The following is a 25,804-nucleotide window of genomic DNA, read 5'->3' on the forward strand; positions in this document are numbered from 1 at the left end:
CTTTGGAATCCAAGAAAGAAAGAAAGAAATCCTTGCACCCATAACTGAAATACAGCATACAGCTATCTCTAGAATTAAATTTGGTAACCAATAATGCACAACAACACAATAGCACACCTACCAAGACTCATCCACTTGGAATTAATTTCAAAGCATGAAAGATTTTGCTGTGTGTGTTTCAATGTGCTATTTAAAATGTTACTCATCTTATTTTTAAATTTCCCTCACTCACACTGTCCCATTTTGATACACTTGCAGCAGTTTAGGACATGAAGTGAAGCACAGTATTGTCTCCAATTTGGGGGAAACAATTCAGCAAGAAAGGGGAAATGTTCCTTTATTTTGTCTCTGTTTCCCCTCAGGGTTTTTTGTTTGAGCTTCAGCTGGAAGGATCATATGTATCCCCAAAGGGATGGAAGGCTTCACTGTCTGAGAAACATGGGGTTAGGGAGCTGGAAGTCAGACATGACGACTCAAAAAAAGAGGATAAAATGCCAAAAATAAAGTTCTGATGAGACTCAGAAATCAAATACCAAAGAGGGGGAATAAAAAGAGAAAAGGAAAACCCAAGCCAAGAACAGAAACAAACAGCAGATGATCTGACAGGAGGTGCAAAGACAGAGGGAGAACAAATGATTGCCTCCCAGGAGATGATAACAAAGGGGGGAAAAAAGGAGAAAGAAACTGAAAAACAAAATCAAGCAAATCAGAACGAGCTGATAAGAGCCCCCAAGGGGCAGTACAGGCAGAAGAGGAGTCACTTACTTTGTCCTTGTCCTGGCAGGTCAGTTTGAGCACAAAAAAACAAAAACAAAAACAAGAAAGTGACAAAAATAAAAAACAGATTTTAGTTGGTCTGAGAGGCAGGAGAAGCATCTACTATAGCATTGAATGGAAATAAGACCAAACCCAATCAAAAACACAGGTCAAAGGGACTAAGTCACCCTGGGCCACAGAGGCTGAGCGGGTTATTAACTACATTGAAATGATCAAAATGGAACCTCTGCAAAGGAAAATGGCACATTAAAGATGGATGTCATGGGAAAGTTACTTATCTGCAATGGCTGCTCCTGTTACTCTCTCCTAAGTTGTGCCTAAGTGTTGGACAGGGATCACAACAGCCCCATAGCAGCACAAAAAATTCCAAATCTTCCCATTGCCTCAACAATAGGTGAAGTCATTGGAAGTCCTTCCATTCAATGGCTTTGGATATGGCCCAATGTCCCCTTAGCCCTCAGTTCCTTTCCCACCAAATGGTTATAGGATAAAAAGTAATTAAGACAAAACAATCATCTTCAAGTCTAGCAGAGAAGGTGGATGAACCTCTACCAGAAACACAACTGTCTGAAAAAAATGACAAGTAAGTAATTTTCACTGCTGTAATAGGCAAGTATAATGACGTTTCCCACCGTCAGAGACTGAAAAGTTTCAGGGATGTCTCTAACTCTCACAGTGTACAGTATGGTATGTAATAATACTGCTGCTTTAAGGGTAATTTCTTGAGAGAACACAACACCAGTCATTAAAGGGCTGCAGGAAAATGTCAAGGAAACACAGTAGGTCATATACTACATATTTAAGACAAGGGACCTTTCTACTGTAGGGGAATAAGACATCAAACAAGCAAAATATAAGAAAACCCCGTCCTGATAGGAAAACACAGCTCTGGCAAAGCTGATGGAGCTCCGAACTTGGCCATAGAGAAAAGGTACTGATGAGTAACAAAACTGATCAACATTATGCCTCTGTTTGGGAGTCTCTTGTCATCTAGGAGTGAGGTTGTTAAACAGTTTAAAATTATTGTTTTATTGGCCATTCCCTTCTTCCTTGTGCTGAAGTACAAGTCCCAAGGGCTATGGAAATGCCTTCAGCAAGGTGTGATTGTTACATTCACCTTGCTCCTACTATCTCCTCATCCCTCCTGAGCAGAGTTTATCACTAGAGACCTGAGCTACTTCCCCAATCTGTCTGAGAAATTTCATGTATCTAGATTTACAACCCATAGGGAGGATAGAAGCCAGAAGGGCTTATCTTTGAGGTCCACCCTTTATCCCCCACTTGATGGTTACACCCTGTGCATCCTCACCGCTGGAAGAAGTACCATGTATCAGAGGAGGCTGAGAGCAAGAAGTTCAGCTGCCTTCCAACTCTACCCCACAACAGGAGGTGATAGAGATAAGGCCCTCACAATAGCATCCTGTTTAACTCAAGGGGTGATAGTTCAGTGGTTGCTCCTAAGACACTTGTATGCCACCCTTTCTCATCCCCTGTTATTGATGATGGCCAAGCCCTCAACCTACCCCAACACGCTCTGGGTACACTCCTGCACGCAGGAAGGAAGCCTTCCAGCTGTCCACCTCCTCCTGGGTCTCACAGGCCAACTCCAGCTGCCGATAGTCTTTGTAAACATTCCTAAGAAGTGAGACATAAGACAAGTTACTTCAACCCTCTACACACGACAAAGCAACCACGTCTCCATCTCTGCCAATGTTTTAAAATCCTTAGTGTGTCTGCACATCAATAACAAAGTAGACTATCCTCTCACGGCCTGCTAACAGCCTCATGCCTCCCCTGCACTAGAGCTCCCTATGAAAAGATGAGAGGGGGAATTAACTCTCCATTATTAACTCTAGCTTTCCTCACTCTAATCCCCCAGCAGACCCCAACCCTGCCCTGAAGAGACCACTCTTGGGGTGGTGGTGGTGAGAGAAGATTGCCTTTCCAAACACATTCAATCATGCATTTCTTCACCCGATACTCTGGGCTCATGAATTCTTGGGACTAACTTTATTATTCAACTGAAAGAAACAAGAGGGGTTCAAATAGTTGCTGTCTGGCCCTGGCAGAGATCCCTGGGGATAGGCAGCTTGGCTAGTTGAAAGCTGGGATCACATGGCACCAATGCACTGCAGCAAAGAAAATAAGTGGCCTGATTATAAGAGCTTAGGGAAGGATCCCAGAGTGTTTCCTTTTAAAAAGAGTTTCTTCCTAATGACTGTCCTCTAAGGAGATGTCCATCCTATCAGGACAACATTCCTGAGAGGCCCCATCTCACTATTCCCTCTCCTCTATAACCTGCTATTCCATTCCAGGGTGTCCCCAAAATACTGTACAGGGCTGAAGTTAGAGATGTGATTTAGGTTACGTCTAGGAAAGAGCTCAGCATGCTCTGGGGAAAAGACAGCACCTCTGTTCAGTGTTGAAGAGAGCAAAGATATGCTTGCTGGACATGAAGCCCTTCTCAACATCCCGCAGCTTCAGGTTATCCACTGGCAGCATGTACTTCTTCTCCTTCTCCTGAAAGAAGATCAGCAACTAGTCACTCACTTCCACTGACCAAATCCTCATCTGGTGAAGGAGTCAGTCAGCTGTGGGATCCTCAGAGCCTCACTCCCCTATTCCCTCAAGAAGTCAACCAGCAATGGGGCCCTTACTGTTCAATTTCCCTAACTCTTCCAGGAGTCCGCCAGTAAGGGGGCTCTCACAATCCAGTCCCCACAACTTGACTGCCCTATCCCTTCTAGCAGTTATTCAGCAATGGGGCCCTCACAGCCCAACTCCCCCATCCTTTTCAGAAGTCAGTCAGCAAGGAGTCCCTAACAGTCCAGCTCTATCATCGTCTCAAGGAGTCCGTCATCAACAGGATACTCAAAGCCCAATTCCCACAAACCCTCCAAGTGTCATTCAGCAACTGGGCACCTCACAGCACAATTCTTCCATGCTCTCAAGAAGTCACTCGGCAATGGACCCCTCACAACCTGATTCCTCTATCCCATAAACCAGTCAGTCAGCAAATGAGTCCTCACAGACAAAATCTCCCACGCCCTCAGAGAGCCAGTCAGTAACGGGGCCCTCATAGCTCAATTCCCCCACCCTCTCAAGAAGCCAGTCAGCAGTGGGACTCTCACATCCCACTTCCTCCATTCCCTGAACAAGTCAGTCGGCAATGAGGCCCTCACACCCTGATTCCCCCCATTTCCCTAAGATGTCAGTCAGTAACAGGACCCTCACAGCCTGATTTCCCCATCCTATAAAACAGTCACCCAGCAAATGGGCCCTCACTCACAGCCCAGTTCCCCATCCCCTCAGTCAGCAAGGAAGTCAGAAGTCAGTCAGCAAGGGATTCCTCACAGTCTAGCCCCCAAAATTCAACTCCTGCATCTCATAAAGCAATCGGTCAGCAAGAGGGACTTCACAGCCTGACTCCCTCGTTCCTTCAAGGAGTCAGACAGCACGGGTCCTCACAGTCTGGCTCCACCATTCCCTCAAGGAGTCAGTCAGCAACAGCACCACCATAGCCCAGCTACCACAACACCTCAATAAGTCAGACAGCAACTGGTAATTCATATCCCAATTCCCTATTTCCCTTAAGGAGTCAGTCAGCACAGCTGTCACAGCCCAGGTCCCCTGTCCCCTCAGGGACTCACAGTTGAATTCCTCATTCATTCAAGAAGTCAGTCAGCAAGGGCTCTCTCACACCCTACCCCCACAACTTGATTCTCCCATCCCATAAAACAGTCAACAAAAGGAAAGGCCTTCACAGCCTGACTCCCCATCCCCTCAAGGAGTCAGTCAGCAAGAGGACCCTCACAGTCCAGCTCCTTCATTCAATGAGTCAGTCTGCAAAGGGGCCCTCACAGTCCAGATCCACCATTCCCTCAAGGAGTCAGTCAGCAACAGCACAGCCTACCTACCACTTCACCTCATTAAGTCAGACAACAACTGGGCACTCCCAGCCCAATTTCCCCATTCCCTTAAGGAGTCAGTCAGTAACAGGGCCTTCACAATCCAGCTCCCCCATCCTCTCAAGGAGTCACTAAGTAAAGGGCCCCACAGCCCAATTCCGCCATCTCCTCAAGAAATTACTCAGCAACAGGGCCTTCACAGCTCAGCTCTCCCATCGCTTCAAGGACTCAGTCAGCAAAGGTACCCACATCACTTCAAGGACTCAGTCAGCAATGGGGCATTCACAAGCCAATTTCCCATCCTCTCAAGGAGTCAGTCAGCAACTAAGGACTCACAGCCCAATTCTCCCATGCCCTCAAAGGCTTGGTCAGCAATGGGGCACTCCACAGCCCTGCTCCCCTGTCACCTCAAGAGGTCAGTTAGCACCACTGTCCTCACATCCCAATTCCCTCAAGATGCCAGTCAGCAATGATGTCCTTATAGACTGACTCCCTGATCTCCTTAAGGAGTTAGTCAGCTATAGGGGCCTAACAGCTTATTCAGCAACCACATAAGGAATCAGACAGCAATGGGGCCTTCACATCCCAGTTCCCCCATCCCCTCAAGGGACTGACTCAGCAACAGGGCTAGGGTGACTACTCATCCCTTATTTTAAGGGACCCTCCCTTATTTCCTTGAACCGCCCCTTAGGGTGACCACCCATCCCTTATTTTAAGATGTATTGAAATGTATTAAAACTGAAAATAATGAGATGTGTCATTCCATATTCTTTATGAAAATATGCTTATGATATGAATATGACATCACTGAGATGTACTTTATGCAAGATGACATGGGAGATATCATTTCTGTATCTGAAGATAGGAATATTGACTATGTATCTGTATTTCAACTATGCTACTTTGGGTGATGCCCACTGATAACACTTCAGGTACAATAATGAAAAAGCCAGACAGGGCAGATGGCCAATCAGCAAGGACAATGAGCTGTGAAAAGCTTGGCCTTCCTGTGGACGCTCCATACTGCCACTGACTCATGGACACTGTGATCCTACAGGGTCAGGTGGTCTTGTCACCTGATACTAAAACATTACCTGGGACTCCTTGCAACTTTCCACTGTAAGGGAAGGGGGGGGTGGGGGGGTCAAGTTTGGGAAACAAAGGATTCCCGCCTTATGTAAATCCTATTTAAGGGTGGGGAGGAAGGCAAACAGAACTCCTCCTCTCTATTGCCTGTCAGCCCAAGAAGAAAGACTGCAAAAGAGAAGGCAAGGGGGGAGTACAGACTGAGACAGGGGTCCAGTCTGAAAAGAAATATAACTGCCTGCAACAATATCTAGGGTGAGAAATACTATTTGTATCTAATTTCTTTAGTGAAACCAGTTGTTTGTGTGTTTGATTTCATTTACTTAGTAATCTGCTTTGTTCTGTTTGTTACCCCTTTTACCACTTAAAATCTGCCTTTTATAGTTAATAAAATGTGTTTTGTTTATTATTAAACCCAGGTTCCCGTAATTTCTAACAGGGGGGCTAAGAAGCATGCACACCTCTCTCCACATTGAGGGAGGGGGCGAATTTCATAATATATCTTTGCGTCTGCATTCCAAGGGAGGTGGACATCTGAGTCCTGGAGCAAGTCCCTTAAACTGAGTCTTCCCAGAGCTCATCTGCAGCTGGGTGTGGCCCTGCCTGTGTGTGTGTGTGTTCGAGGAGGTTTTAAGAGCCTGGCTCAGCAAGACAGGTTAAAGATGGCCCATGCTGGCAGAACTGGTAGACTCAGTGGTATCTCAGTGCATCAGGTGGCTTCCCAAGGGCTCCAACCCATCACAAATAAGTACCATTTTAAACATTAAATTGATACTTATGATAATGTGCATTTGAGAAAAAAATACATGATATGCGAAGGGAAATGGTGTTTCTTTAAAATCCCCCTCAAAATAAAGCATTGTCCCTTATTTTTCATGTGGTTTTCCCTTATTTCCATCCAACAAAAGTGGTCACCCTAAACAGGGCCCTCACAGCCTGATTCCCCCAGTCCCTCAAGTCAGTCAGGAACTGGCACTCACAGCCCAATTCCCCCATACCTTCAAGAAGTCAGTCAACAATGGGACGCTCACAACCCACCTCTTCTACTCCTTCAGTCAGTCAGCAAGGGAGCCCACGCAGCCCTATTCTCCCATCCCTCAAGGAGTCAATTAGCACCAGGGCTAGGGTTGCCAACTGTCTAATTGCACAAACCCGAACAGCCTTGCCCTGCCCCTTGTCCCGCCCTTCTCCAAGGCCCCCCTCCACTCACTCCATCCCCCCACCCTCACTCACTTTCACTGGGCTGGGGCAGGGGGCTGGGGTGCAGGGGGGGTGCAGGGTGTGGGCTCTGGGAGGGAGTTTGGGTATGGGAGGGGGCTCAGGACTGGGGCAGGGGTTGGGGTGCTGGAGGGGGTGAGGGGTGCAGGCTCCCGGCAGGTGGCTTACCTCAGGCAGCTCCCAGAAGCAATTGGCATGTCCGACTCCTACGCTCGCAGGGGCGACCAGGCAGCTTTGCACACGCCCCTGCCACAGACACCACCCCTGCAGATCCCATTGGCCACAGTTCTCAGCCAATGGGAGCTGCGGAGTTGGCACTCATGGAAGGGACAGAATGAAGAGACCCCCATGGCCACCCCTGCACCTAGGAGCCAGAGGGACATGCTGGTTGCTTCTGGGAGCTGCATGGAGCCAGTGCAGGTAGGGAGCCTGCCTTAGCCCTGCTGTGCTGCCAACTGGACAGTTAGCGGCCTATTAAAATCTCCTGGATTGGTTTCAGTAGCCACTGGGAGATCAGTTCCAATTCCGGGAGACTCCTGGCCAATCCAGGAGGGTTGGCAACCCTAACTGGGCCCCCTACCACTCGATACCTCCATCCCATAAACAAATCAGTCTGCTCTGGCATCCTCACAGCCCAGCTTCCCCATCACCTCAGGCTGTCATTGAGGAATGGGGCCCACAAAGCCCCATATTCCATCCCTTCAAGGAGTCAGACAGCAACAGGGCTCTCACAGCCCAATTCCTCCAACCCTAGGAGGATTCACTCAGTGACAGGGCCTTCACAGCCCAGTTCCCCCATCCCTTCAAGGAGTCAGTCAGCAATGGCACCCACACTGCCTAGCCCCCACATCACCTCAAGAAGTCAGTCAGCAATGGAGCCTCACAGTCTGATTCCCCTACCCCATAAGACAATCAGTGAGCAATGGGGCCCAGACAGCCTGATTCCCCTATCCCCTCCAGGGGCCAGTCAGCACCTCTCAGCCTGACTCCATCATCTCCTCAAATAGTGATTGAGCAGGGTGCTGACAGCTATAAACTCTCTACCTATCTAATCTGTCTAGGCATTTATATCACACTCAGTACTGTATCTGTTCTGGGCACCCTCCCTCAAGTTTGTGTATTAATCGCTGAGAGCCTTTCCAGTGACCAGCCACAGTGGCTCCATCCCATTCTGCTCTCTACCATTCATGGCATGTGGCTGTTCTCACCACAGATACCTCGACTCCTGGTCTCATTATAGCATACTGCCATCTGCTTGTAAATGCCACCAGCCATCTGAGTTGGGGGGTTTATTCTTTGTTAAACCTGAGTTTAAACAAATCAAGTGAGATAAAGTGAGGTGGTCATAACTGCAGGTTAAAAAGTCTTATTTTCATTATTAACCTTATTTTCAAGTTTCTGGGAAAAAGCCAATCATTTGACACAAAAGTTGATAATTTCTCATAAGGATTCATGGAATTTAAACCACTTTTTGTCTTAGAAAAGCTGACACACCTGGTTCATCTTGCTACTTCATCCTACACTATGAAGGGCTCACATTAATTTTCAAATAATAATAGTGACACAAAACACAAGGTAGGGTTCCAATGGCTCTTCTTTGCCACCAGGAGCTCAAACAGCAACTTTGTGGTTGGAGTAGTGTGGGATATTTGCGGGCCAGTTAAGGACCTTTTATATGGAAAATGACTAACAGCCATCATTGAAAATTCAAGCCAGTGTCCTTCTGACTAATCAAAACCCCAGGTGAAATGGGTGGCTAAACAGATGGGGAAAACGTTAAAAACTGAGGCCTAAATTTTCAAAAGTGATGAATGATTTTGGATGCCTCAATTTTGGGATGTCCAGTTTGAGACACCTTTCGAGGACCTGATTTTCAGAGTGGGAGGGCTCAGAGCTTTCCGATTATCCTTTAAAGTGTCTCCAGTTAAGCAGCTAAAAACTGAGGCACCCCACATTTAGGCCCCAATTTTTTTAGATTTAAGCTTCATTTTGAGATCTGGATTCAGAGATGGATGAGGTTAGAAATCAGGGGATTTTTTGGCTTTAACCCCAAAAACTGAAGATCAGACTCTCCTCTCTCTTACTCAGGGGAAGATATGAAGTCTTTACTGGAGTTAATCTGGATTTACATCAATGTAACTGAGAGCTGAATTTGGCCCAAGGGCCCTACTTGTAAGTGTACAGCTCTAGTCAGGTATTGCTATACCAAAAGTGATCAAAAGAGGGAACCATTATACCAAACTCCTCACCTCAAAGCAGAGTGCAGATGTCTGAGATAACTCCAATAGAAATGGAGTACTTGTGGCACCTTAGAGACACCTTCATCAGATGAAGTGAGCTGTAGCTCACGAAAGCTCATGCTCAAATAAATTGGTTAGTCTCTAAGGTGCCACAAGTACTCCTTTTCTTTTTGCGAATACAGACTAACACGGCTGTTACTCTGAATCCAATAGAAATGTATTATGTATGTAACCGTCCCCCTTGTGTAGGGGTTCTGGTGTGTACATCATGCTTGCCTCAGCTGGAAACATGGAGAAATGTGATCCCTTACAGGGGAAAGGGGAATAGAAAAGGCAGGCAGGCTGCTAGCAGAGATCCCAAAATCTAACTGGAAAATACAAGGGCAGAGGAGCGACTGTAGATGGTGATGCTGCTGACACGTTTCATAGGCAGATGGAATCAAAGCCCAGAGAAGATGATCTGACCATTATAATGGCCCTAAAGGCCTTAGTCAGCTATCTCACTAAGTCCTATTAATTCCTAAGTATACTGGTATACTCCTCTACATGTCTCAGATCCCCAATGAAAAGGTCAAATGACATTATCTGTTACAATATAATGTAGTGCTGGGAAAGATGTCCTGGAAACAGATGTTCTCTGGGATGGACAGAACAGGGACAGCTTGGGCAGCAACAGAGCTCCCTTACTCCTCCCACCACTGATCCAAAGGGACCAAAGATAGAAATGGTATTCAGATCTTAATTCCCCTGTTCTTTCTGTTGAGACTGCCAACCAAGGTGCCAGTTAGTCGAAATTCAGGGGGGTGAGTATTTTTGTGATGCGGATGCCTATTGATTAGGAATCTGGCTGAGACCCATAAAGCTCATTTCACATTCTGAAAATCACCTAACAGCTTCCAAATTGCAATAACTTTTAGCCACTACTGCTCCAGTTTGCAGATGAACTGGTGACTTAGAGGAGATGAACATCCATTGCTAAGCCCCAGGCAAGCCAACCAGTCCTACTGCAATCTCTCCTACTGAAGCACCTTATGCATCACCCATATGCAAACTCTGTGCTACCCAAAAAAGTAACTTCAATGTAGATGGCAGCTAAAGGAATAAGACGTAGAAAATGCTCCTCACATCTTTTTACAATGTCAGAAAAGTTTGGAGCTGGATGCAAAAGAAACATCTCATAGCAAAAAAAAGCAAGAAATCTAGTGGTGAGAGCAACAGAATTCCCCAGGTCCTAGGACCTAGGTGATGGTGTATGTGCGTCTTTACCCTGTACCCTTTGTTTCCATCAAGGCCTTAGAGTTCTTCCCCTTCATCACATAGGAATTGCTTTTGTAATGCTTCTAGCCTCTGCATGCTGTCACTTCCCACACCATTGCAAAATAATGCCACTCAACAGAGTTTGATCTCCGTTACACCAAGGTAAATCTAGAGTGAATTCAATGGTGTTAGGACCAAAACCTGGACCCACTACAGCTAATGGGAATTTGTCGTTGACATTAATGTGACCAGGATTTGGCACTTTCTCCAGATTTACACCAGTGAAACTGAGGTCAGATTTTGGACCCTTGACTCTAATGTGCACTAGGAGCCATACACACATATAAAGATTCATATTCCCAGTCTCTAAGTGCACTGGGAGCCAATACATTAGCACCAGACTTCACTCTCTTAAGCTGGGAAGACAGCAAATTCCATCACACAGAATGCTAGTGCCAGGTTCCCAGGTTCTGTGGGCACTGCATCTGTGCCCTGGAGCAAGATTTAAACCAACATCCTCGAGGAGCAATTAGATCCATATTGCTGCTTGCTAGTGTATGATTTTTCAGCTTTGGGGGTAATGAGAGCCATACAAGAGCTAGAGCACTGGTGCCAGGAGGTAAATCCCCTGGCTCTTGATTGCAGCATGATGCACACAGACACATTCGGCCAGGGCTGCTCTGACCTGCCATCTCACCATGCCTACACCCCAGTCTCTCAAAAGTCCTTCCTCCACTCTTCCCATCTTCTCAGTTTTCACCCCAGCCTGTTTTATATCAATACTCTGACTTCATTTCCTGAATGTAGAGACAGGAAAGAGTGTAACGAGCTGCTGAGGGCTGAGCCTTTTAAAGTTTTGGCTGAGCCCTCTGCCCATATGTTAGCAATCAGGCAATGTGTGTGGTGGCTGAGACATCCCAAGAGCAATGCAGCCACAAGGAGGGGGGGGAAGGGGCTCTCCCTCCAGCCTGACAGACGCAGGAAAAAATCAGAGAGGGAGGACTAGGTGCCAGTACACCCTGGGCTGGGGGAGGTGGCTTTGTGGAGCATGGTTCAAAGATCCTGCCTTGATCCCAAAAGGCCTGTGTTGCTCATCAAACATCTCATTTTGGTGGCAAGGCAGAAAGAGGATCATAGCAAAGGAGAGGCTGCCCTCTCAGCAGCAAAATATCTATCCCATGAAACACATGCATAGCTAAGGAATTACAGTGAAGCCAGCAAGGGGAAGGAGGTAACATTGTGGGCTATAGGAAGCAGGAAACCAAAGTGCAAATACAGGGAGAGAAGGGGTATTGGGGTGACAGGGTCTAATCAGGCCTGGTTAGTCTCACTCCTTTTAAAGGACCATCATTCCTAACTATAATCATAATGCTTGCATGGAGGACCCTGAATGCAGCAAAACCAGTGTGGTCCATTTGCACAGTAGGAGGATAAGAAGAGTCTATGCAGGAGATCTATACCCCATGTACACAGTAAAGCACAGCTCCATAGGGGTTGTGGGGAGGCACTGCCATAGAAAAGAGACTTGTGGGCAGTGTGGCACATGGATCCCCTAGCCATTAACCCCTAGTCATGGAGCGCAAAGCATAGTGTTTGGGGGAAGGACTGAGACTACACCTGTAGCTCCGTGGCCTGAGAGGAGGCACCCTAAGGGGATCCCCATTGTGTACCCTTGTTACTCTGGCTCTGTTCCGGGGCCAGTGTATTTTAGATGGTCGTGGTTTGCATTGTTAACTGAATGTGCATTGTTCTCCTCTGGGCCTTCATCCCCAAATACATTTTAAACAGCCAGGTAAAAATATAGCATAGCTGGACTGGAATGAGGGCTCCTGGTTTGTTCGCAGGCTATTTCCTCTGCCCAGCCAGTCACTCTGTACAAAAAGGACTGGTGTTTTATATACTGGATACACATGAAGCTGAAGCTGATGGGGAAGCCCACACATGCATTCAAAGGAGGAATTTGGCTCTTGGAGTGCTAGGAGATAACTGACAGAACTATCAGACCTCACCATAATTAAGGAGGAGGACAAACCCAAGATAAACTGAAGCTCTTATGACAAGTAAAACTTTGTGCACAGAGAGTCCAAGTGTATGTGTTCTGATTTATGGCTCTTGTGGAATTAAAAAAATACTGACTGAACCAAATGCTACTATTAATGCTAATGTACTTTGCTTTTCTCTAGTGTCAATGATGTGCTGGAGGAGGCGTTAGAGAGACCATTGTTAAAATCCCACCACCAAACTGACAGGAGGGTTGTGGTGATCTCCCTGTCTCAGGCGGTCAGCCCCACCTTAGATGGGGTCAAATCATCCGTGAGAAAAATAAATGATTTTTTTGGCCTCATCAAATTACTTTGGAACAGTAAAGTCTTCACTTTTGTAATAGATCAAATTGTACCAGGAATTCAGTATTTTCAAAAATATTTACAGTGAAGATTCCCCCAGACTGCCTACAAATTATTTGCCCCATCTGTTTCCAGTTAAACCCTGTTCCCAGTCAATTTGTTCAGTAACAGTGTACAACAATGCCCAGCATAGGGCCTTTTGTTTGCTCATTGTTGTTACCTCCTTCCTGTATAATGAGATTTAAATGGGGAAATAAATTAATAGATTTTCCCCCAACCCTTAAATGTTCCTCATCACGGGTTTAACCTATTAGGGACAAAGCAGGAGCACTGGGTGTTCATGTTTTTAGCCATAGATTTAAACTCTCTCCTCTGGCTCCCCCTCCCCTGTGTGTGAGTGCTGGTGGGTTGCATATTGTACCTAAAGCACTCTTTATCCCTGCAGCACAAGAGAGGAAGTGAACCACATGGCCCGGGGAACATCTGGAATCGCTACACAGGAGCCAAGCATCAGAGAGAAAGCGGCATTCCTCAAGTTTCCATCCAAGGTATGGAACCTTCCTTTCCTCCGCGCAACCTTATCCGTCAGATGGCTCACTTCCTGTCAACCTCTGACCTCCGCAGCAGCCAACAAGCTCCTCCCTCGAGTCTAGTTAGCATTGCACTGCCACGTCAATTGAGGCAGAAAGACAGAAGGGAAGCAAGAGAAGGGAGGGAGCAAAGACTAGAAAGAGGGAGGGAGGGAGGCACAGTGAGTGCCAGACGCGATGGGGGGAGGAAAGGAGGGAACTCGGATCGCTCCCATGGTAGCCGGAGGCTAGCTGCAAAGGCAACTGGCCAACACGGGTCAAGGGACCCTTGTTATGGGCTTGGAACCGAAGGCTGGTCTTGTTTGCTCTTTGCTCCGGACCCTGGGTAGAGCGACGTTCTACAGGACTGAGAGCTGGGAGGAAGGAGATCAGGATGCATCGGGCCTGAGCGTCCTCCCACCAACTGCTGCGCCAGATGTGGGGGGTTGAATAAAGCAACGAAGTCTGCACATCTGGGCAACGGCCAAGACTTAGAAACATCTTCTCCTGGGTTCGAACAGCAGTAATTTATTTTTATTTTTTAAAGGTACGACGTGCCCAGGGGAATGGGGCATCAGCCTTTTGATGCCAACATCGGAAGAGAAAGGGGTGTGAAGGTTCGCTCAGTGCGGGGTACAGGCAGGGAGCAATCCCCCCTTCTTTCCAGCTGCCAATGGAGGAAACTTCTTCAAGCAGGACTTGGACTTTCCCTCACCCTCTCTCTGTCCCCAAAACACCAGCCCAGAGGCAGAAAGGGGGAAGGACTAACGTGCTGCTGCTAGCTGGAGAGCTGGACACAGAGGCTCCACTCCGTCTGCCCAGTGTTCAGACTACCTGTTCAGGACTACGAGATTGTACAGTAGTCTGCACATTGGTTAGGCTGTGCTGGGATACACCACACACACTGCCGGTGGCGCACAGGGATGGAAACGCCTGCATGGCAGCGGGAAATGCTGGGGTGTGAGCAACGCATGATAAGTTCACCTACCTCCCCCAGTCTGCTGGGAAACTGATGCTTGGATCCTCACCTGATGCTCACCTTTATCTGTCACTATTCGCCATCCCACTTGCTGTCTGTCTGTCATTTCCTCCCTGACTCTCCTCACCCTCTCTTTGCAGCTGTTTCTGTTGGCTTCACATGCTTGTTCCAGTGAGAGCCACTCAGGATGCCTTGTGTTTCTTGTGCAGACTTTTGCTATAAGTGTCTAAATCACAAGGACAGGGGCTATCCCCTGGGAGAGTTATGGCTGCATAGTGCCTTGCTAGCAGTCCCTATGAGGAGGAGGCGAAATTAAGCAGCGGGAAGTGACCAGTTGGGGAATTTTATGGTGTAACAAACTTTGTTTATTTTATTAAAAAAAAAAAAGATTTCAGGTTTGGAGATTCTGGGAGGCGCTTTTCCTTTAAAGTTGGTTTCCTTTAAAGTTCTTTAGATGTGGACTGGGAGGGACAGGTAATGTGTATGTGTGTGCAAAACTACTAAATAGAACGAGTGAGTGAGAAAGAACAAAGAGAGAGTTAGAAAGAAGGAGGAGGGAGAGTGTGAGAAAAAGAAAAAGAGACTATGAATGAGAGAGAGAGCATGAGAGTGAATGAATGAAAGAGCAAAAGAGAGTAGGGGCAAAGAGGGAGGGAAGGAGTATGTGTGGTAGAGAGAGATCCTGAGGCTGGTATGATAACTGGGAAGGACTGAGTCTCAGAGCATACCTAGCTCTGTGGTCTCAAAGCAGAAAAATAGGTGACAAAATCTAGCTTGCAGCTGGACTGCTAAAAGCCACCCTCCCATTACAGCACCATCCTGATGGCTGGCAGGGCTTGAGCCACTGCAAAGACAACAGAGAGGGCTTCATGATGTGGCTGATCTGGGGCTTAATGCACAAGAGTGGCAGCTTGTTGTTGGAAAAGTGATCTGCTCCATGTTTCTGAAAATGGGGGTTTCAGAGGGAGATGTAATGTAATCCATCAAAGTCTGATGTATAGCAAATGGACACCTACAAGTGTGTGAATAAGGTCATGGCTTCTCCCAGATTATCCTGGCTTCTCCCAGCCAGGATAATCTGCTTGCATTCTCCAGTGATGGAAGAGAAGGGAGGTATGAAGCCACCACAATGTGGAGTCGGGGCACAACTCTGACCCAGAAGACTCAAAATGGTGTATGAAGAATGTAAAGGATTCCCCATCATATACATGGATCTATAGACATGCAAACACCTACACACCACTTCTCATGCTCACACACACCATCTATGTGCACAGATACTTAACACATGCACATACTCAAATACTAGACACACACACACCAAACATACCCATTCACACAAGCACATAACCTCCTATTATGCACACACCCCATTCTCACTCAAACACAACATTCATACACAATCACGTAACTGCCATGTCATCCACATCCAGTCCCGTGCATACACACCCACACAGGTCCAGGCCATTCATATGGACACATAACCCACACCAGTCTCAAGTACCCACAAATTCAGACACACATATGCACACCTGCACACACAATTAACATACTCAGACATTCATACATGCACATACCATGCACAAACATACACACCCATATGTCATTCTCAAACACATATCTGTGTGCATTCACACACACACACACACACGCAATACAAATACCCACATGTATACATTCAACAACACACAGAGACACACCCACACCTCGCAATATGAAGTGGAAGCTTCTTGGGGCAGGTCTACACTTAAAAAGCTGCAGGGGTGCAGCTGCGCTGCTGTAGCGCTTTAGTGAAGATGCTACTACGCTGACGGGAGAGCTTCTCCTCTCGGTGTAGTTAATCCACCTCTGTGAGAGGCATAGCTATGTCAGTGGGAGAAGCTCTCCCATTGGCATAGCACTGTCTACACTGGGGGTTAGGTCGATGTAACTACATCGCTTAGAGTGTGGATTTTTCACACTCCTGAGCGATGTACTTATACCGATGTAATATTGTAGTGTGGACCTGGCCTTAGTGTCTATACAGAACAGCAGTACTGAATTACCAGTTGCACCTTTGCTGCAGTGAAACAATTTGCTATTACTCTCATTCAACTTCCGTATAAAGGAATTTCACTCTATGCAAGGATCCTGCGAGCAGGTTCCACCATGCATTTCAGCAGGACAGACACAAACATTTAGCTATGGAAATACACTGATGCCCTCACACAGGTATGAGCCAAGTCTTGCCTTTCTTAGACCATATTCAACCGAACCTTAGTGAGACTTTTGCATAAATAAGGACAGAAGGTCTGGGCTATGCAGTATATTCACAACCAAATTCCCACATGTACTAGAAGTAGACTGTATTCACTTGTCTGTGCAACCACTCAAGTACACACAATGACACATGTACGTAGTCATATGCATCCCAGTTTAAATTAACTCTTACATGTATCAAATGCAGGGCCCATGGGCCCATTCCAGTGCGATATAGGCCTTGCTAATAGGAACCATGTAGCATATTGTTCATTATGCCTTAGGCTCAGGGCTTAATGCCCCCTGCCACATAGAGAACTAGAGGAAAAGCCTGGATCCTACCTGTGTAGCTGGGTTGTGTGCTGTAGATCTCTGGAGGGGATTAGGTGGAAGGACACCTTTTTCTGCTTAGGTTCTCATACCATGCTCATCACCATGGTAACTGAGTATCTAATACCAACCAGCTACAGTGCCATGGCTGCCACTCCAGTCTCGGGGGTGGGGTGCTCTCCCTGGCTAGCGAGATCACCCTCTGTCTTAGAGAATGGTCATTGGATCCATAACGTTGCCAATCCACCATCTTGCTGACCTACAAATGTCCTATAGGCAGAACCCAGCAGCACCCAGGAGGTGCTGACTCCCGGTGTGGGATTCCCAAATCCAGGCTGATCCCCCTTTCTGCAGCAGATCTATATTGCAGCTCTCCTTGGGTCAGGGATTTGACTCACACAAAGGAGACTGGAGGAAAAATGGAGAGAGAATCCAAAGAAAGTGCTCTTGGCAGCAGGGCAGAATAAGGAGCCAGCTTTCCACCTCCTCCCCTTCCCCCAGCATGCTCCACCGGCCTCCCGGAGCAAAGGGAGCCCTGTCCTCACTGACGCTTGATGCTGGAACCTTTAAGACACTTTTAAGTTCCAATTCCTTTCTTTGGGGGGAAGAGAAAACAAACCAGTGTTGTAGAAAGGCTGGTATTTCACTAATGGGACCCAGATGTCTCTACTCAGACTTGATGCCCAGTCCTGCCGTAACAGGGCAGGGGAGGGAAATGATGAGCTCCGTTCCACCCGCCTCAATTTTTGAGAGGTGCTAGCCTAGCCCAATGTCATCCTGCCACCCCCAGTCCACCCCTAATTCTCCCACCAGATCCCCCAAATTCTGCATCTGGCTCTTCCACCAACGCAAGGGTTTTCTTCCCTGGATTAAACACTCTCATTTCCTTTGGCTGTTTGCTACAGCGCTGTGCAGCTGGGGCAAGAGCCTAACAAGAGCATGAGAAGTCAGGGTTTTTGTCTGTCCAAAACCTAAGTGGATCGGGACTCCCAGGCTGCACTCAGGGTGACTTTGGTGCCTGAAAAGACACCATTCCTCCCTTCAAATCAGGGGGACAAGGAGGCAGATAGTCCTTTCTGGGGAAGAGAGTGGATCTGGGACTGAGACATATGGAGACAGCCATATGTGGATACCAGCCTGGTTTGGGAGTGATGGGTCTGAGAAGTCTCCTCTCAATAAGGGCTAGAGGGGCCATGGGTGACGGAGACAGCCCTGTCGCCATGTGGGGCAGAAGGGTCCTGGAGGACAGAGTCAGCCCTGTCCCTGTGTAGGGTTAGGATGGGAACTCCAAAGCCAAGGGTTCTCCAAGTTGCCCCTGTAATGTACTGACTCTTTAAGCTGAGCCTGGCCATGGAATTCAAGTGGAAGTTACTTCCCTTTCCTTCCCCAGAGGCCGGAGAACTGGTGAGAGGGGGCAGGAGTGGGGAAAAATCAGAAATAAAAACATGTTCCCCCTTCCCCTCCACCCCTTCTCCAGTTAGAACAAAGGATCCTTTCTCCTGTGTTGCTCCTGCCTCGTCAGCACTGGGTCGCCCTGCGTTTATTTAAGGGATGCTGGCTGGCAGGGAGCTGTTTTAATTAGGCTGCTCTACCTCTCACCATGCAGAAGGGAAGCAGTGCAGACCTCCAGCTGTTATTCACCCCCAGGGTTACCCTCCTCATAGGATAAAAGGGGCGCCCCTTCCCCCTCCCATACAGCTGGAGTCTATTAATATAGATTATGCACTGCAACCACAGCCTGCCCGCTCCTTGCTGGGGCAGAGGGGTGGGGGGCTACGCGGTCATCGCTGGAATCCAGATGCAGAAGTTGTTTTTAATTTAAAACAAACGCTCAAGCCTTAAGTTATAACTGCCTGACCTGCATACATAACCATGAGGCGGTGTTACCACACCAGGCAGCTCTGTCTGAGAGTTCATGGGCCTTGAAAAAGGACTGGCTGATTTAAAATCTCCTTTGCACAATCAATTCCAGTTCCTTGCTGATTACGGGACTGATGCATGCCCCAGCTGAACTTAGACCTGGTCTACACCTAAAAAATAGACTGATCTGGCTACTTTTTGCTCAGGGCTGTGAAAAATTTCACACCCTGTGCAACACAGTTAGGTCGACCTAGCCCACACTGTAGACGCAGCTAGGTTGACAGAGGATTCTTCTGTGGTTTTAGCTACCACCTCTCAGAGAGGCGGATTAACTACATCAACAGAAAAACCCCTTCTGTTGATGTAGAAATCATTTACACTTCAGCTGCACAGCTGCAGTGCCATAGCTGTGCTTCTGTAGAGTAGACATACCCCCGGCTTCTGGTCAGGGAATGACATTTCAGGCCTGATTCTCTACTGTGTTGAGAACACAAAGAAAGTGTTTGTGTCATCATTTCCAACTGTGCAAAGTGGCTGTTAAATGTGCCCACTGATATAACTGAGTGGAGAATTCTGGTCTGGTAGCAGTTTACAGGTATGTTGCACAGGTATAAACCATGACACAAGGTACACAGCCCTTTCTCTTCCTGACAAGTAGTTTGGAACCATTGCTTGGAAAAGCTGACTGAATCTGAATCCATTTGTAGCCATCCCCCAAAGTATTTTTATCCCTGGCAAGTTGAGTGGTATTTGAGTTTAAATTCATGTCATTCTGATTACCTTCTTGCTGTTCATTCCCACTATTCAGAGATTTAGGCCCAGGGGCCAGAGATTTTGTCTTCCTTTATGACTGGCACACTGTTGACAGTAGACAAATAAATAAATAAATAACAATAACTTCAATTTGGACATGATTCTGGCATCTGCTATCTTGCTCCCTGCTTGAGTGGAAGAGGAAGCACTGGGAAGCCATGATTTCAGGAATATCTATTTTTAAGGAGGGTCTACAGAGCAGATCCATGCTACTTTCTCATTTATTTTCTGCATGTACTATTATAGTTTGTTAATAACAGTACGCAGCACTTTCACATTCAAAGCACTGTATGAACATGAATTAATTGATCTGCCCAATACCCAGATGAGGTGGATGAGTACCAATATTCCCATTCTGCACATGAGGAAACAGACAGAGAAGTAAAGTGACTTACCCAAGGTTACAGAAGGAGTCAGTGTCTGAGCTGGGATTTTAATTCCATAGCTCCTGGCTCTGCGTCCTGTACTCAGACAACTAGGTCACACCTCTCTTGAGTGACCACACAAGACTAGAGTGAAGCTTAGCCACAATTTAAATAGTCACTATAGTTACGGCTGAGAGTACCACAAAGCCCTGGGTATCAGAGCACTAACCCATCCCCTCCCTCCTGTGAGTCGGCCTGCCACAATAAGACAGAAAAGTGCCCTGCCCACTTTTTACTGACTCAGGAGCTCCAAGCACAGTCATTTCCAACTGGATTTTCTCTTCAGTGCCAGGAATGCTGCATCCAAATTAACTCCATGACCTTCACATTTAAAATATCCTCATTCCAGCTGAAGCAATATCAAGGCCCCACTAAGAGTCAAATACAAGGCACAAGGCAGTAGATTCATGGGCTGGTGGAGGGGCTAGGCAGCAGCTGTTTGAACACTAACATATACAGGGTGTGACTAATGTGCAGGGGTCTATTTGGGCTTGCCCCTAGGGGAACACACAGTTCTATACCCAACCAACAGAATCTGTGGCATCCTGATTATGGCTCCCGATCTCCTGCATCCCTTCCTGGGAGGGGCTGAATACTGGTTTGTGGGATCACTCCAGGCCCCAGGGGTATGGGCTACTTTAAAAAAGCAGGTAATTAATACACAGAAAGTGTATTTATAATACCAAGCCACTGTAGGGAGCTACGGGCCTTCTACAAAATGCTCAGCCCCTGAAAGTCAATGGGAGTTGAGGGTTCTCAGCACCACACAGAACTAGGTACCAAAGCCATAATTCAACCAGCCCTGAGGCTGGGCCACTCACCTCATCATCCTTATACCACGAGAGGTTCTCAGCTGTCAGGACAAACCAGTATTCCTTGGCGCCGCCCTTCATGATCCCAATGTTATTGATGGTGAGCCAGCCTTTTCGGATCACCTGTGGGGATGGAAATTGTCAGTGTCAAACATGGCACTGAGAACCTAGTCCTCCTAATGGCTGGGGAGAGAGCAGAGTGTGTCCCTACACACACAGACCAGGACAACAATGACCAGGACCACCGTGCTCTCTGCTCCTGCCAAAAAGCCCCTCACTAATTTGGAGCTCCGAGGCAATCTAGCCTGCACCTGTCTCCAAAGAGGAGAAGGGTTAGGAAGGAAAGGAGTGGAAGGGAGGCAGGAGAGAACCTGGCTCTGTTGGGGGTTACACCATTTGCCAAGCACTCAAGGGGAAGAGAGAACTGTAGAGAGAATCTCAGACACTGGCCCAACCCACAGAAACCAAATCACAGCAACAATCACACCCAGAAAAGGCCAGGCCTAGAAAGAGCAAAGGAAGAAGCACACCCTGGCAGAGACAAGGAGCTCTCCCACCACTTGGGGTTGGAGCAGACTGCTTCACAGAGCTCAAGGGGATGCAATTCAAGAAGAAAAGTAGAGAGAGGTAAATGAAAAACAAATTATTTAATTTAGTAACACAAGGAGATACTGAACATCTGGGAATAATGATGCATCTGGAATTCACACCCTGAACTTAACTGTGTGAGATAAGTGGCACTGTTACTATATATATGTACATTAGCTTTAACACAGATATATATAAGCTATAGATATAAAGTCCCATATTTACATTCTGTAAGTGAGCTACGAGATTATTGATTAGCGGACTTTGTAACTTTAAATCAATGTTTGTCTATTCCTGTACATGTGAGTTAGTAGAAAGAGTATATGTATGTAATAGCTTAAATATAAGCATGATATATACATATATATATATATATATGTGAATGTGCATTACTGCAGGTGTTCATCATTGTACATGTGTGCATGAGCCTGTGTTACTGCACATGTGAATTAGCCTATATGTGTATGTATCGCTGCATGTTTGTGCATGTTAAAAATGAGTGTGTTGTAAGCAGTATGTATGTGAACGGCTAGGTGTTTGTGCATGAATGAATACTGTTTTGTGTGACTTAATAAACATCTGCATGGTGTCTGAATCAGTGCATTCATTGTCCATATCTGTAGGCAGGGATGAGTGGATTGTCACTCCTCTCTTTCATGCTGCTGATTGTTAAAATTCACAATGGACCAATTCTCTCTGCTGGCAGAAGAGGGCACTAAAGCTGAACCCCAGATCCTGATCTCTAGATTGAATGGTCTCCCCAGCTCCTCCTGCTTACACACTTTAGAGGCAGCTAAAGAAATTCTCATCAACATGCTGCCTTTGTTCCCCACTTCCACTTCATCTGTATCTAACATCAGCAGCCACTTCCCCCCACTGCAGTAGCAGGTGGAATGGTCCATGTGCTGTTCCTGATCCTGCTTTCCCCAGATGCATCATTAATGCTCATTAGCACAGCCTGCTGAGCGGCCTTCTACTCACCAGGATCTCATCCTGCAAAGGGGAACCATAGCAACAGCAGCAGAGAAGAGAGGAGAGGAGCAGAGAGAGGAGAGATTGTTACTAGGAAAAGAAGAGTGGAAGGAGGAAAGAGCCTCAAAAATTAATCATCAGAATCTTTTACCAAATTAGCATGTCAGCTGCAAAAACATCAAAGACCCCAGGCCCCAAAATAAAATCTGCTAAAGGAAATGAAAGCTCAAGCCAGTGACAGGCAAATCCACAAATGAAACGGAAAAGGACTGGCTCCCAGAGCCATTCCACACCCAGGGCAAAGGAAAGGTACTTGCTGGTACCCTTCAGAGGATGGTCTCCCTGCAGCTGGGAGATACCCAGTAAAGACCTTCAGAAATAGCATCCAGAGAAAGCGATGATCCAGCTGAACCTGCCAACCAGCCTTCAGCAACTCTGAAGCTCTAACTGTGTTTCAGGGAAAGGTGGCCAAATATATTTTGAAGATGATTCACTCCAGATGAGCACCTGGGGTTGGAAAGGAAGAGGTTTTTCACCTACATTCTTTGCTGGGCTGCTTCTGTACCCTCCTTCTGTAGAAAGTGCCCATATCTCTCTGCAGACCTTCCAGGCCAGATAACTCTGTGATTCTCCCCATAGCTCTAGGACAGGAAGGTCTTCTTTGCCCCTCTGGATTTCAATAGGACGTACACTCCATGCGCTTACTACAGAGAGGCAGCAGGGACTTCACATTCCTTTCACTATTCTCTCCCAGGAGAAGGCTCCCCCATGAGGATGCCCAACTCAAGCAGGGCTGATGGGTGCCAATGACATCTTCCCAAGCAGGTGGGTTTAAAACGTCCCTTTCAGGTGGGACTTGCCTCTTCCAGAAAATGTGACCCCAGAAGTTCTGCAAATTGCCCTTTGGCCCCCAGACAGTGGAGACCATTCATGTGGTCAAGAGAGGTGACTGGGAAAGAAAACTCTGGCATGGCAGTTTAGAGCTGGGGCTGGGGGAACTGGAGAGAATAGTTTGCCCCAGTTTTTGATGGACTGTAAACTTGCATCAGGACCCACCAAATCAGAGAGCATCCTCCAGCTCTTGCCTGCATAGAAAGGTCAAGCGCAGCTGAGAGAAGTGAATGATGCATCCAGGGATGTGAGCTGAATTAACACTGACATCTGCCACTATCCAGAAAGCAGTGGCTTATATGGCGAGACCCCTGATCCTCCCCCTGCACTTTCAGCTCTTTATTGGACCATTTGATAATTTAACTGTCTAGCATGTTGCTGGCCCAGTTGTAAAGCATGGTGAACCCATCAGGGAAATGAAAGGTCACCCAAAGAAATGGATGAAACTCGAGATGCTCTGGACTCTGCCCAATACCCAACGCCAGGATGATAGTAGAAGGGGACTAGGTCATCATATGCAAAGTGACATGGTTTCTAAACCAGTTCTCTACTGCAAGGATCCCAGCCTCCCCTCTTTTAGAGGGTCTTGCACCCTGCATACCTCCCTGCACTGAGGAAAGTCTGCAGCACCCATCCTTTGAGCTCTAAGCTAGGGCAGATGTTCCAAGCCTCTGTAATCACCTTGTCAATCTCCCTCATGAGATTCTGCTGGGCCAGCTCCTCCATTCACTTACCCTTAAAGCCAGTGGGGTTGCACCAGAGACACTAAAGAATATGATTTGGACCTTGTATTTAAGCAGCTAATAGATATCCACAGTCCTAGTCTTACTGAGGACAATGCCAGCTCCATACATAACAATTGTTCTTTTGCAGGAGGGACAGCCCATATTCTTCCGAAATGCTTCCCCTTTGTCCTTCTCACAAGCTTCCCTAATCCCATATATTTCAGTGGGGCTAAGGTGTCTCTCTAATCTTCTTCCCATCTGCCTCTCTTTATACCTTTGAAGAGCTGCTGTGTCTGGCTCAACATCTGCTCAACTGATAGCCTCTCAAGCAAGGTATGTATCCCGCTCACAGCCTCAAGCAGGAGGGAACTTACCTGGTTGCCAGCTGTCTTCTTCTTGCTCATCTGGCTGCTCCTTTGTTGAGCACTACAAACAAGATGAGACATTCAAACCCCATCCAGCTCTCCCTTCCCTCCTGAATCCTGCTCCCTTTGCAACAGCACATTCACGCTTCTCACCCTCAAGTTCCAAACCCTGTACAGCCCCACCTCACCTACATCTTTGCTCTCAGCCTGACCTACTCAACCCCTTGCTCCCTACGCATCTTCTAAACCAACTGCTGACCACCCCCTCTGTATTCCTCCTTCACTCCTGCCTTCATTCTTTCTCCCATGCCATCCCCTAGGTTTGTAACTCCCTCCCTCTTCTCATGCAACCACTTTCTCCTCCGTCAAACCCCGCTTGTAAACAAGTCTTCCATGAAGCCTTTCAACATTAATACACTGAAGAAAGGAGCCAGACAGAGAGCTCTGCAATGTTTTTAGACTACAGCATCTGCTGGTCTCTGCAGCATTTTGGGACATATCTTGACCTCAAACTGTAAAACAACCTTTGACTGTGATGGGATCTAGGTTTGGCCCTACATGCCTAAACTGTAAGGTCTGTCTAAGTTCCAGCATCATCTTCTGGGGACAGAGATCAGGTTTTGCTCCACATTTCATAAAACACTCAGCACACTAATGACTCTCCATGAACAATTTTATAATTCCACCTGATTTTTATTCTTTGTCCTGCCTGGTTGGATATGATCATTCCCTGCCCTTCCCTAGTGTCTTTCACCCAAGTTCTCACTTGTGCTTTACAAACATGAATACTTAGCCTCACAAACTCCTCTGGGGTGAGTCAGTGTCATTATCTCTGTTCTATAGATGGGGAAACTCAAATACATAGGGATTAAGGGACTTGCTCAAGGTCAAACAACAAACTAGTAGCAGAGCCAGGGATAGAATCAAGGTCTCTTGGGCCTGTCCTCTAACCACCAGTCCATCCCTCCTCTCAGTGTGGAATGACATGGTTGACATGCCAACCACAGCACTGTAGATTTTCTCTAGCTTTGGGTTTCTTTAATTTCTATCCTGACAGCTCAGTGCTCACTCTGCTATGCCACATTGGAGGCCTAGCTTCACTCCTTGCTTCCCAAGGGGCCTGGGGTTGAGGGGGGAAGGGCATGAGGCGGCAACACCCGTCTCCCACCTCCCGAGGATGAGATGCCTCACAATAACCTTCCAACCAATTAAGGAGTTAGTTGGCCTTGTGTGGGGGGTGGGTGGGCTGAAGTGAGACGCAATCAAGTTGGGGGGTGTCAGGACTCCACAGAGAACTGCCCTCACCCCCAGGGGAAGAGGGAAACCTATTTCTCTCTTTACCATCCTGCACATTATACCTCACTTCACCCTCCCATCAAAGCCGGTGTGGCAAACTGCTCCAAACT

General features: G+C 47.1%; 1 protein-coding gene across 20 annotated transcripts in view; it reads right to left on the minus strand.

Moving 5' to 3' along the window:
* The window catches only part of DNM1 (dynamin 1), a 103,980-nt gene that overhangs the window by 16,681 nt on the left and 61,495 nt on the right, over positions 1-25,804 (minus strand). For 15 of the 20 annotated variants that reach the window (XR_014714332.1, XR_014714333.1, XR_014714334.1 and 12 more), the window contains exons 13-18: positions 24,408-24,459; positions 22,427-22,438; positions 20,867-20,980; positions 3,188-3,297; positions 2,301-2,412; positions 766-777 (exon numbers count right to left, since the gene is read on the minus strand). Coding sequence is in view for 16 of the 20 variants with exons in the window: in XM_084650224.1 (XP_084506350.1) it covers positions 766-777; positions 2,301-2,412; positions 3,188-3,297; positions 20,867-20,980; positions 22,427-22,438; positions 24,408-24,459 (412 nt within the window). In the remaining 4 variants the exon portion in view is untranslated. The remainder of the gene's footprint in view (positions 1-765; positions 778-2,300; positions 2,413-3,187; positions 3,298-20,866; positions 20,981-22,426; positions 22,439-24,407; positions 24,460-25,804) is intronic. The other 5 variants (XM_084650225.1, XM_084650223.1, XM_084650213.1 and 2 more) reach the window with 3 other exon arrangements.

This window comes from Lepidochelys olivacea (assembly GCF_965140295.1).
Source record: "Lepidochelys olivacea isolate rLepOli2 genome assembly, chromosome: 16".
NCBI classification, from domain to species: domain Eukaryota; kingdom Metazoa; phylum Chordata; order Testudines; family Cheloniidae; genus Lepidochelys; species Lepidochelys olivacea.